Source organism: Sphaeramia orbicularis, chromosome 3 (genome assembly GCF_902148855.1).
Source record: "Sphaeramia orbicularis chromosome 3, fSphaOr1.1, whole genome shotgun sequence".
NCBI lineage: Eukaryota > Metazoa > Chordata > Actinopteri > Kurtiformes > Apogonidae > Sphaeramia > Sphaeramia orbicularis.
This window is the reverse complement of record NC_043959.1, coordinates 2,781,888-2,796,292: the sequence shown is the minus strand read 5'-3', so window position 1 is coordinate 2,796,292 and position 14,405 is coordinate 2,781,888. Positions and strand designations below refer to the sequence as shown.

Sequence of the window (14,405 nt, the reverse complement as noted above, 5' to 3'; positions counted from 1 at the left end):
TTTGCTTTTTTTTTTTCTTCCTGTGACTTTGTAGGTGTCTAAATTCCAAATTTATAATCAATTTAACAAGACAAATCCAAGTAACAACTCTCATTAGTGGACAGCTAGCAGTTAGCAGAAACTTACCTATCAATGCACAAGACCTGAGTGGTCAGAGGTGATATAATGAGAAGAGCCTCATCTTTCCATGTGCTTTTGAAATACGTACAAAGTTTTAGTTGGTCTTTCGATCACAACAGTCCAGCCTGCAAACCCTGATGTATTGGTGCTTGGTTATAGCCATTTTGTAGAATCAATAAACTAGTCATAGAACCGCTTCAATGGGAAACTGGTGGAAGTGGAGATGGGGAGGAGTGAGTGAGTGGTGAAACTCACCAAGTTAAATATATACACTACACATATTTACTATAAATATAAATATATACTATACACACACACACACACACACACACACACATACAGGGTGGGGAAGCAAAATTTACAATATTTTGAGGCAGGGATTGAAAGACCGTGTATGACCAATTAGTTTATTGAAAGTCATGACAATTTATTTGCCACAAGAAAATTTCCATAATAGAAAATGTTTTTATTCTATGTGTCCTCCTTCTTTCTCAATAACTGCCTTCACACGCTTCCTGAAACTTGCGCAAGTGTTCCTCAAATATTGGGGTGACAACTTCTCCCATTCTTCTTTAATAGTATCTTCCAGACTTTCTGGTAATAGTTTTGCTCATAGTCATTCTCTTCTTTCCATTATAAACAGTCTTTATGGACACTCCAACTATTTTTGAAATCTCCTTTGGTGTGACGAGTGCATTCAGCAAATCACACACTCTTTGACGTTTGCTTTCCTGATTACTCATATGGGCAAAAGTTTCTGAAAAGGTATGGATAATAGTGTTAGGTATGATTATGACATCAATATATGTTTGGTTTCAAAACAATTGACGTAGTGCCTGCTGAGAAAAAACAACTAAATGTTCATTGTAAATTTTGCTTCCCCACCCTGTATGTATACACACACACACATATTATATATATATATATATATATATGTTTAAATGCATTCAGCAAATCACACACTCTTTGACGTTTGCTTTCCTGATTACTCATATGGGCAAAAGTTTCTGAAAAGGTATGGATAATAGTGTTAGGTATGATTATGACATCAATATATGTTTGGTTTCAAAACAATTGACGTAGTGCCTGCTGAGAAAAAACAACTAAATGTTCATTGTAAATTTTGCTTCCCCACCCTGTATGTATACACACACACACATATTATATATATATATATATATATATATATATATATATATATGTTTAAAAACACTGCCAAGTAACTTCACCTACCTGATAGATACTAACACATTCAGTTGTGTTTGAGAACAGTACTGTACTGTACAGGATATACTGGTGAATTAGCAGGATATCCAACCGACAATAGGATGCAAAACCAAATTACTGCCAACTTTAGGTGTTGTAGTTAAGTTATTCTAACAGTTTGAGTTGTAATTCAGGGACAGCCATTTCATGAAAAATTTCCATGCCAAAAATCCTTTCACAGTTTTATTAGCATAATGTCTTCACCACAACGAGAGTACAGCTGCCCATCAGGATCAAAACACAGCTGCCAACCTGCCAAGCTTAAATAATGTTTTTGAGTGGGAGTCAATAGGAGCCTGGATGTTTTAGACACAGCATCTAGCAGCAGTGGTTGCAGTTACCAAACATGATTGTTGCCCCATGTACGTACCACAACATGTTATAAAAAGTAATCACAGCCATCCTTTTTCCCCACTTCACTGATAGCTACATGAGTCACAAGAAGGAAACTGTGGTCTGATGAAGAATGAGCGCTATAAGCTGAACTGGAAACCAATCAAAGGCAGCGGCACTGTAGACAAGTGTACAATACAACGTACAGCACAGAAAAAGTCCATTCAGGGCAGGTAGGACTGCAGAATACCAACTCTATTTTGTTCTACTTTTCTACCATTTTAGTAATAGAGTAAAAAAATGATGAGCGCTGACAGAATAGGCAATCCCAAGCTCCATACTTCCAATTACCTTGCTTGATTTGTGACTCTACCTCAGACAGACTAAATATGTGTGAGGGAAAGCTAAGACTATAGAGGGCAGTTGTACTTACATCAGTTAGCAGTGATGACCCCAGTTATCCTGAGCGATCACAGCAAATGACTCAACTTGCTATGGAAATGACATGCCATTATACCTTATTGAGGGAAACCAAAGCAGTTTACTCAGGGCAAACACAAAGGTTAAGATATATTAAATTTTGAGACAAACACATTTTTCTAAGTACTGATTTTGGGTTCTGGATAATGCATGAGAGAGGACTGTGAGCAGTATGTGTTTGTTTACTTTTAGAAAAATCTATTTAACCTGTTTCATCCTCTTTAATACCGGTGTCATGAATTAGTCATGATTCCCACCCTGACTAAATAAACACGACAAGCGCAAAATGGGAGGCCTGAGAAGATAACATGGTTAAAATATTAAATGCATCTGGCAGGCTTTTAAGTAAATCACTGGCAGATTTATCTATGGAACGGAAGAGTCACTGCAGATAAGGCTGTGACTGACACAAGCCTTTGGTGTTCTTAGGAAGAATTTGGCATCATCGCTCTCCTTCAAATTATGTGAAAGGTCCAAAGTGCTTGTGCCAGCCAGAAAACGCTATGTGTGAATTTATAAGGTCTTTAACACATCTTTGAATGAGGTACAATGGTAAGGCTGACAACACTGATGAAGGTGTGTGATAACTCCAGGCCATGTTCTGTGTGTTAATGTTTTGACTCATGGCCAAAGGACTGGTAGATTAAAAAAGACATTCATGAGTCTAGCATATTTTACCGGCCAAATAAATAATAGTATCACTGTTTTGCGCCTGATGACAAATGACTTGTATCTGTTTTTGTCTTTGGCAAACTGATAATGACACAGAACGACTCATCATGTCTTAATATGCTTGATCTCCAAACTTCCATTTTTGTGTATGTGCTTTATCTTCTTTTCTGACGGTGAGTTTTTGTTTTTAAATCTGACATGGGGACCATCAATGTCAATACAAGATGTAATGGCAATCAATCTCCTAGATATATTAAATCCAGAATTACTGGATTTATCAACATTGCCAACTGTAAAAATTAATCCACTAGCCCCAGTGTAGTCAGACTTTTCCACAAAGGGCAGAATTTTTATGTAAACAGCAACATATGGAAGATGCACTGAAGCTAAAACAAAGAGTTTAAATGGTCTGCAACAGAAACTGCACGTACTGATAAATAACAATGGCAACATGCAAAAGAGAGTTTGTAAAACACTCAAACTAAAAGCTAATAAAAACTACAACCTTATTGCACAAGAGCGAAACCATGTTATTAAAGTTCTCCAGTTTGGAAAGTCAGCAGTTCACCTTAAATCTCCTGGTTACACATACCTACAGGCTCGGGGAATTGTTCGTTCCCAGGGAAGGAAATACTGACAACAGTGAGCTTGTGTTTGGTAAGAACATGCAGATCTTTTCTTGACCCTTACTCTAAAACAGTTTTCCATATGGTAGAAGCAGGAGGGGGTCTGAACCATTCTCTCATATTCACACTGACTTCAGCATTTCAGATGTAGACTGTACTTCAGATACACATCACATGTGGACTTATGTGGACCTCAGTCAAACAGATATTAAAAATGTAATATTTACTCTGTTAGTTTTCAATATGTTCTTTTATTTTGTAACACCAACCAAATCTGTAGAACTTCCTCTTTTCCCTCCTAATACTACTCTGTTCCATTGGAACACTCCATCAGAGCCTGTTCAACACAGTATGTCCACATGGGCAGCACTAAACTCCTGTCTCATCAGTAATGCTGTTCAATGACATAATGTGGTTTTTGGATTACACATCTCCATAGAAACGGTAAAAGCAGAAAAAAAAACATTACTCCAGACATAAAAATAGAGGTATAGCACTGTCTGAATGATATTCCCAATGCTCCAATTATCATATTGACCTCCCAGTGTCCTGTGTTCACTGCTCTTTCACTTTAACAGGCAGACTCAGGCCTGTAAAATGTAGATGCGCTGCATGAAAAAGGAAACGGGAGACACAAACTGTGGACTTCGCTTGACTGAGTTTACGTCATGGAGAAGTAAAGAGGAGGGAAAGGAGCAAAATCTGCTCAGTTGAAGGCTGTTCATCGTCTACCTTCTGAGAATGCAGACCTTTCCATTATTTTTTGCTGCAAGGAATTCAGGCTGGCACTAGGGAAGAAATAATTAAACCCAGAGTGTGTGTGCTCACTTCATCGTGTATTATGTTTTGCTGTATGATCTTAGCAGGGTTTTGTAGGCGTGCTCCTGGTTCTGAGTTGAGTGATGTTGGAAAAAAAAAAAAAAAAAAGGTGATAGAATATGTGTATATGTATGTGTGCGATACAATGAAGGGAATGTGCACTTCAGCATGAATGAAGAACTTCTGTAACACAGGCCACAGCACCTGAATGAGTCTGGAACAGAGACAGAGCCGGATCCGCTCAGCCCTGTGGGTCCTTCAGGACCACGTGTCTGTACACAAACCGGCTTCAGTCCACCCCGCCCCCTAAACCCCAAACCCCCTCCACTCAACGCTGCTACCTTGTTCCACAGCTGAACTCTCTCCTCTGCTGTCTGGCAGACCGTAAAGCGTACTGGGCCATTGTAAATGTACTGTAAAATTAGTTCTCTTTCTAGTCTAACAGCATTGTTATGTTACAGAGAAAGAAAAGTGTGGAAAGACAAGTTTAAATCAGGGGCATCATTTTCCCTGGAAAAATGAGGAAAGAGCACAATTTAATTTAACAGCTACACACAGACTTCAGAGAAGTCCTGCCTAATGACATAATATGCAGAAAAAAAAAACATTTTTTACTTCACTACCATTCAGTTCCTTCTGTTATCCAAGCCCAGTCTCTGCCTCCTGCATTTAAATTAAAAACATTCCACCTGAGTAATTATCCAAATACAAGGGTGTGAGTACAATAAGTATAAGTACTAGGCAGAAAAAAACAATTAAAAAAAAGGGGTAGAAATTTTTAAAATTTAAATAATCAATGTCATTATAAAAACATCAGGGCCATCTGTATTCCAGGTAAGCAATTTTTGAGAAGCTTTGCATTTACGTTTAAGTACACAGCAGATCATCCCACAGGTTATGCATAAAAATTAGATACTCTGCAAAACTGGTGAAAATTGATGTCTGCATACTTGGAGGCAGTGAAATATGTAGGCAAATCTTAGATGTTTTTTAAGATCCTTCTTTCACCCATTGAAAAACAAGAAAACTTCAGTTATAACTAACTTTAGAGTTTTATATTACTGCTGAATCTTGCACTTTTTTCTCTGGCTGCAAGTGAGTAGTAGAAACTAGATCATCTAGAGCATGAGTGAGAACATGTGTAACAGTTACAAACAGTAATACACATAAAAATGACATGTCTGCAGTAACATCCAAAAACCTTTGCTTAAAATGCAGAAAATGGATGTGACATTACTTTTAGATGGTGGGATTTCAGTAGTCTTATGAGTTTATTGGAACACTGTTGAACAGACTGTACAATAATAAAACCTACTTAATACCAGACTACGATGTAAGTGAAGACACAAGAATCAAACATCATGAGTGCACATGCATTACCATACTAAGCTCTGTCATGTCAAACACTATTTTCTGTTTCAGTTATGGGTGTGAATCTTCATTAACCTCAGTATTTGATTTGAATTTGCCAGTCAATGGTTAATGTAAATAATGAATAGTCTTCAAACTCCCTCTTATTAAGACTTGATTTTAAATAAATTAAATTAATTATTTGCCCACAGCAGTTTCTGTGTGAACCATCAAATCCAACCCAGATCCAATACAGGTTGTGGTCCATCACCATACCAGGGTCAACAGACTTTTCCTTAACCATGATGCTAACAATGTAAATTAATTTTGGGACTGTTATCGCTAAAATGTAGGTTAATGAAAATGAAACTAATCACACAAGCTATTTTACAATACACACACACACAAACCCAACCAACCCCAGAACCAGTAGCCTCTGAAACCAGGAAAGAAAAATCTAATAATGAACATTAGTCCAGTAGTATTTTAATGAACGCTACAGACTCTTGATAATTGATTGTCTGCATCCCATTGCATCTCAGAATCGAGAAATTTACACACCACTAATGTCAATAGACAATAGAAGGATTTGAGTAAATATCTAATGATTGGATTAAATACATGCTTTTTAGGTGTGTATTTTGGTTGTAGGGCAACAGTTTGTATTGATTCAGTAGAGGCCTGTATTAATTGGGAATAAAATAACATTTGCATCTGAAAAGTATAACATTTCTAAATGAACTACTCTGATTTGATTATAGAGGAACAGACAGATAAATTAAAACGTAAATAGAAAAACTCACCATTGAGGAAAAGCTCTTCTTGAAAAGCTCGTCTGGCGGCAGAAGAGAAACAGCGTTTCTTCAGCCACTCGGCATCAAACACACTGGTGTGTTGGTCAGGCCACATGATGGACACCTGCAGAAGCAAGACAAGAACTGAGCACAGAATAAAACACCTACTGACTCTGAACCTCAGAAGGTTCAGTTTTGTACCTCGACCTGCCTCTCCTAAGAGTTGAAATAAGTCAATGATCTCCATCTCCTTCAATATAAAGACACAAGCTTACTCACTGATTTCTGTTCTAAATCCATCTCTGATTACTTTATACTTTATAGTATCTATTTGACTTTTGGATTATTTGCACACATGTATGTATGTCACACAAGAGTAACACACAGGAAGTTATTTTTTCACCAATACAGTATTTTTCTTTGACTGAAACAAAGACTTGGTCTGCTGTAGTGGCATTTGAAACCCCTTTAGCAGCAGTGTCACATCTCAGCTCAGTCACCGTCTGTTTATGGTTGTGTCCCACTTCAGCTCACAAAGGTGGTTCATCTGGAACATGTAAAGGTCAGGCTGGATGTGCGTTGTGGCTAAAAATGGCCTGTTACACTTCACTGTTTATCAGCAGACAGTTGTAAACGTTTATGAGAGTATGTTCACCATATACTTGTTTTGTGTATCTTCAGTACATGATTAACATGTTTTAACGAGTGTTAACTCGGTTATACAACCGTGTCTGTTTATCTGCACACGTGGCTTTTAATGCTTGTATGTGAAAGGTTTCTGCCACCACACTTCCTGTGATAAATCCTCTAATCCTCTAATCTGATAATAGTGAATAAATGTTGAATTTCAGTCCCTGAATTCTATTTACCACAGGATATCAGACACATTTTTAGAAAACCTGTTAGATTTCATTATAAGTCTGATATAATTACTATACAATGGACTGACTGCAGTTTTTTCAATTGACCATACCCATTTTACATAATCCTGATTATCGACTCCTTCACCTTTACAAAAGAGCTGGGTCAAACCAGCGCACTGTTAATTTGTTTAGCCTCCTCAATTTAACCAAATCCCTTGAAAATAAAATCGCTTTTTCAAAACACATGGCCATGAAGGTGTACATACAAAACTTTTAAAATACACAGTCTGGCAAAAACTAAACAAACAAGGGCACCGCAATCTATTTATTTATTTTTATTTATTCATATTTCTATTTATTTGTTATTTTACTGGGCACATAACATAACCCAGAACATAATATTGACCCCACAGGCTTGGACTGTAGGCACTAGGCATGATGGGAAATCACTCCAACAGGGTCAGTCTGGACTCATCAGACCACTTGACCTTCATCCACTAAAACACAGTCCAATCTTTACGCTCTCTATCAAACTGATGGTTGTTTAAGAAATGAAAAAACACTGCATCAGTTAAAGGGTTTAAGAAGTGAAACATAATCACTGCAGTGACTATCCAGTGGAAGGATCTGAAATACTGGCTCAGTTAAAGGGACTTTTTTGATCAGGCTATGTAAATATAAATATTTGTAAGACAACATGTAAATATTTCCTAGATGGTAGAGTTTTTCCAATTGTTTTTGCAAAACAGCAGCAATAACACTTTAATAGGCAGAAAATTGTCTACTACGGTACATTTCATAACTACAACTGCTACAGAGTGCTGTGAAAAGTGTACTGGGGAAATTAACTTAAAACTTTGTACAATTAATGTAACTTTGATTCACATGTCTTCATCAACAGGTTTTTCTTTTAAGTTTGTGGTTGCGTAATCATCATATTAATGAAGATGCTAAACTTGTTTATATAGTTCTCAATGTGTAGTTGTCTAGTGCTAAAATGGTGGTGATGTAATAACTCATTTAATACTGTTAGTAGAATAAAGTCAAGTACAGAAGAAAATAACTTGATACACTATGAATCTACTACAACTGTAAAAAAAAAAAAAAAAAAATACTATAATACCAGTTTTACCGCCAAGCACTGAATGAAACTAACATTGACGTTACATTTCCATCAGTATTTCCATGCTGTTTCTTTAATAGTATGACGTTAATAATATGATAATATGATGTTGGGTTCAGCTCTGTTAAGCTAACATCAAGTTTGTCTATTCTGAGTGTTTGGTAAAAGGGATCCCAACTCTGGTGACAATCAAACAAAAACAGTAAAGCACCTGAACACTGGACGACAAACGCCACAAAAGGAAAAAAAAAAAAAAAAAAAGAAAAGAATAGGAACTACTGTATAAACATGGAAAGGAAACATGGAAATTCAGTTGAAGTGACCTGCTCATTATGAAAACACAACAGTTCATATTTTCAGGTGGCTAAACACTAAATAGAACACATTAATGAATATTACATTCCCTTTCTGCAAGACAGAACTAAATGCTATTCACTAAACCTTTAGACATTTATTAGTGTGATACTATAGCAGCAGCACAAAATGAACAGAAAGACACACACCACAATTATTATTAACAGTTAACCATCAACTAAAGGTCCAACATGATGACAGCTAAAAAACGTATTAGCATGTTGTTTTTATCAGACCTAACATCAGAATTTCAGTTAACAGTTGGATTATACACATACAAATACACACATCTGTGTATGGTACAACATCGGTTCCTGGTAAGTCCACATTGATGAATTCTTAATTTCCAGAAGCAGCAGGACTTAATGAACCTTGAACCATTTATAGCATGAGGGGACAGATGGCTAGAGGTTTCAGGTCTAAAACAAGACTCTGGTTTCTCACTTATACACTCATCTGCCTTTTTAAAAGTGAAAATGACAGTTAAAGCACCAGAATGACCATTATTAGTATCCAGTGAATTGTAAAACTCTGCTGAAGTGAAGCCGCAGTATGTAAAGGAAGTGAATAGGTTTTATTGGACATTTAAACAGTCACAGTGGGTAAATGTGAACCATATTCACACGTGTAAATGTATGTGTGAACATAGACCGCTTCATACCTTGTTGTCGTTGGTAACCTCCACTACGTCCAGTCCAGTGTTGACGTCCAGATCGGCCATCAGCAGTTTGCGAGCCTGGGCGGACTCCAGCGTACACAGCGGACACTGGCAGTTGTCTCTCAGCCAGGTGAACGGGTACAGGCTCTGACCCCCGTCCTCCCACTCCACCTCCACCAGCCGGTCCTCATGTTGGGCCCTGACGAACCTCACAGCGTGACGAGTCAAAGGAAGGGATGCCGAGCCCAGCGTCTGCTGTCCACGAAGCTGAACTGAAGTCAGACCAGAGCCCGGCGGACCTGAACCCTGCCCCGGTTTCCAACAGGGCCTCAGAGGGTGAAAGGCCGGGACAGAGGAGCTCGGCTTCAGGGCAGGAAGGGCACGACGGCCAAGCCTGGTCATCCACATGTCTGAAGGGTTTCCTCTGGGAAAATACTCAACTATAGAGGAAAGTGAAGTGAAGGGAAAGTCAAATTACTCGAAGGAGAACAGAGTCAACGTGAAAATTTTAAGCTAGAGCTGAAATGATTAATTGAAATGATTGAAAAAATTATTCAATTACAATTTTCCTGAATTGAAGCTTAGTTTCCTTGATTTTGCTGCTGCTTAACACTGGTTCTGCTGTTGTTTCACACAGACGCTTATTGTGACACACATGACGCCAGGATCAACACAAAGTTGTGTTAGTTCTATCTTAAGTTGTTAGTAAGTTGGATCCAAATGTGTTACAGACTGCAATGCGTGTATTGTTTGTAGATGTCATTCAACGTTTTTGTTATTGTTGTTATTTCTATATTGATTTTTTATCTATCCTTTTTCTTTTATACTTTATGGTTGTTGTTTCAGCTGGTTCTGGAGGGAATGACAAATTGACATTTTCAGACATGTCTTTCTCAAATTTTTATTATTTTTTTCAAATAACAACAATTTAATTGAACTGAAGAAAATAAACCATAGATTAATTGATTACGGAAATAATCAAGGCTGCAGCTCTATTTTAAACCACTTTATTTTATTTATTTATTTTTACAATGAATGAATGAATGAATGAATGAATGTTTTTATTATTGTGTCTTGCATAAAAAACACATGCCCAGCCCTTACATGGGCTTATAAAACACCAAAAATACAAACCAAAAATCAAATACCAGACAATAGGCACAATAGATATAAACAAAACAAAGTACTGACCTATTTAAACAAACATCTGCTCCTTTTTCCAGGCTTTCCAAACAAATAATGATAATTTACATTTACATTTTCCCTTGTCTGTTGTAGGGTTGCACCAGTATCGTGCCATTAAATAAACTCAGCTAATATTAATTTAAACAATGTCAACTTCATCAAGGAACAATTTCGTCTCAGGTCTTGTTGCTTGGGGCTTTAATATTGTTTAATTTTCACTTTAACACAAAAGACAGGCATTTTTGTTCATTCATTCCATTTTCCATGTATCTTCATATGACACACTAAGAGCTAAGATGACACACATTCAGTAAATAGTACTAGAAGGCTATTATACAGTAACTGTATTCATTTTGATGCCTATTTTGTTTAATTTTTTCACTTTGATTAATCTAAGTATCCTCTAGAGTTGGTCCCATTCTCAGTAGTTTCCTGTTAGTGTTAGTCTGGTTGTGTTATTGTGTGTTTGTGTGTAGTTTCCGTAGCTGTGTGTCCTGTACCTAAACTCCCCTCCATCAGCCTCTCCTGCTACTTCTACTACTTCTACTGCACAGAACCTCCAAAGGATATTACAAACACACAAACCGGGACTACTCGGTGCACTTTTGTACTGTTGCTGTTGTCAGAAACCGGGTAAACCTGTTTCGCTTTTAGCCCTTTAAGGACACACTGTATGTTGTTAGCTAGCGACCGTAAACGCAGCGTTAACTCCCATTAGTTTGGCTGTTAGCTAACACAAGCTAACGGCTACTCTTCCACTGGGCTTTAGTCGCCGTTTGCTCCTGAGTTCATGTATTAAAGTGCCCCCAAAACGGTAAAAAACAGACAGTTTGGATGTAACTTACGGTGGTGGTGATATAGTGACAGCGGTTGTTCGTCCAGTGACAGTGACAGACTGAAGCCGGTGCCGGCGTGAGTGGAAGTGGGTGAAAGGTCACGGCGGAGGCTGAACACGGTGACATCAGCACCGGCGGTGACCTTTCACCCACTTCACACACAAGCATCACACACCAACACATGTGAGTTCAGCTGCACATACAGCCCAGTCTGACCTGCACTGGGCCGGATCATGACAATAATAACACAATCATACAAAAAGAATATCAATTCCAAAATGTGTATGTCTAATTTATGTGTTTCAGAGTGAAAAAAGTACAATTATATTATCAACATTGTTACATCCTTTAAAAAAAATGTGGAAAAAACATGAACAACCATGACCAAAATGACATTTATTAAGAAAAAAAGTGCAATTTTAACAATTTATGCCATTATTTGGCCTCAGCTTCTCATTTTCACATGTTCATTACAATGTACAGATCCCAGTGGATCTACAAATACACAAAACATTTAATAACAGACACAATATTAGTACAATTACTCTTAATTCTCTTAAGACATTTCAGGTTGTTCATATTTGTTCAGGTTTTTCACATTTTTTGTAAAAGGTTAGTTTGTAAATGTTAACATTTTTGTTTAATTTTACTTTTATTTTTACACTAAAACAAAGAGAAAAATTTGTGGTTTTCATTATTTATAGTTTATTATGATAGTATTTACTGGACTGACCCACTTTAGGTGGAATTGACCTAAAATTATTTTGACATTCTTGATTGTTAATATCTTCAGTGTAATTTTTGTGTTTCACTAATTCATCCCGCGGGCCGGACTGGACCCATTGGTGGGCCAGTTTTGGCCCCTGGGCCACACGTTTGACACCCCTGCACTAACACCAGGATGTGCAATAATACAACTGAGATAACAGTCTACACTAACACGTGTATCTGCACTAATACAAGGGAGATAAGCGTTATAATCCTAACTTTACTCCACATTCTGCTCCTATATGGCAGGGCTGTCAGACTCATTTTTGTTCAGTTCCACATTCAGCTAAATTTAATCTGAAGTGGGCTGAACCAGTAAAATAATAACATAGTAATACATAAATAATGTCAACTCCAAACTTTTCTCTGTTTTAGAGCGAAAAAAGTAAATTTACATTATGAAAAAATTTACATCTACAAACTATCCTTTCAAAAGATGTCAATAACATGAACAAACTGAAAAAGTAAGTGTACTTTTAACAATATTCTGCCTCAGTTTATCATTTCCACATGTTCATTAGAACGTACAGATCACAGTGGATTACAGATACACAAAATATTTAGTAACAGGTGGAATATTATTAAAACTGCACTTAAGACATTTCAGGTTGTTCATATTTTTGTTCAGGTTATTCAGATTTTTTGCAAAATTATACTTTGTTTTAGTGTAAATACATGAAAATATTTACATTTACAAAGAGATAAAATTGGAGTTGTGAGTGTTTATAGGTTATTATGAGATTGAATCGGACTGAATATGGAACCTGAACTAAAAGGATTGTTCATATCTTAGTGTAATTTTTGCTTTTCATAAATTCATCCCAGGGCCGGACTGGACCCTTTGGTGGGCCAGATTTGGCCCCTGGACCACATGTTTGACCCCTGTGCTCTACATGATCAGTGGAACATTTTAAAAACACTATGATACGTCGTCTTTAAGCGAATCATTAAAACACTGTGTGGATGTAGAACATCGTTGAAAGACGTGAACTCTGTCAGCAGATGAATGTGAACCCCTGTTGTGTGGATTTGTTACTGGTGTTATTTGTTATAGGTATTATATGTGCAAACGTGGTATATGATATTTTGTTCATGCTTTCTTTTCTTATATTCGTCATTTCATAGGTCTTATGTATTTCACTGTTGTGGGTTTTTTTTGTGTGTGTGTGTAGTTTAGTTTTTTTTTTCTCTCTCTTCTGCCCAGTTTACTCAGTTCTGTTTGTAGTTATTGTTTCCATTATAATTGTCACCATGGTTGTTACTGTTTGTATTGTTGATGCTTTCTTGTGAGGGTCTTCGCCACCTTCTTCTCTCTTGTTCTTTCCTCTTCTTCTACTAATAGTAAAGATAATTTTGGTTATAGTTATGAAATAGCCATCAAGTTACACAATTAAATTTTTAGAGCAGCAGTTTATATAACATTTCACAGGACTACAAGACAAACCACACATTAATTAAAAAAAAAAAAAAAGTAATTAATTTGCCCCACCTTACCATGTAAAGTATAATATATATAGTATATATCAGCATAACTGTTAATCTCTCCATTTTGTGAATTTCATCAACAATTTTCAACCAGTCCTCCTAATTAATCTTTTAAAGTGATTCATCACCATTTATTATAATATTATCTTCCGTATTTTGCTTTGATTCAGTGAAAATCGGGTCTTTCCCTATATTTAATGCACTGATCATGTAGATGTTCATAAAAGCTCAGATTCAAATTGAGGGTTATTAAATCAGAAACAGAAAAATGAAGAAGTGACTTTATCATCGAACATATGAATAACTGAATGTAAACACACGCATCTCCATCCACTGTCACTTGTCAAACTCCATGGGTTTTACTGGTGAATCAGTGTTGTAGAAAATGACAGTGTTTCCACATTTACAACAGAACATCTGAACGTCCAAATGGGTCATATCTGATGACCATGAAAACATGACAAACTGTATTTTACACAAATTATTTCCATGTATTGACACAATTAGTTGATCAACAGGTATTAAACATTTTAGATCAGTAGATGCTTTTGGTCGCCAGTGGTTGTTTGGGTCTTTGAGGGTTAAATGATACAAATCAACAGCTATTCATTTATTTATTTATTTGATAGAGTAGAGTGCAGAGTGGTTTAGCAAAACAAGACTGCTATCATAA

At 36.7% G+C, this 14,405-nt stretch overlaps 1 protein-coding gene across 2 annotated transcripts in view; it reads right to left on the bottom strand.

Moving 5' to 3' along the window:
- bbox1 (butyrobetaine (gamma), 2-oxoglutarate dioxygenase (gamma-butyrobetaine hydroxylase) 1) overlaps window positions 1-11,575 on the bottom strand; it is a 42,034-nt gene extending 30,459 nt beyond the window's left edge. Inside the window, exons 1-3 of one of the 2 annotated variants that reach the window (XM_030129352.1) lie at window positions 11,489-11,575; window positions 9,462-9,898; window positions 6,470-6,584 (exon numbers count right to left, since the gene is read on the bottom strand). In XM_030129352.1, coding sequence (XP_029985212.1) covers window positions 6,470-6,584; window positions 9,462-9,866 — 520 coding nt within the window. In that variant the 5' untranslated portion in view covers window positions 9,867-9,898; window positions 11,489-11,575. Of the gene's footprint in view, window positions 1-6,469; window positions 6,585-9,461; window positions 9,913-11,488 lie in introns of both variants that reach the window. The other variant, XM_030129361.1, reaches the window with a different exon arrangement.
- Between the last annotated feature and the right edge of the window lie 2,830 nt (window positions 11,576-14,405).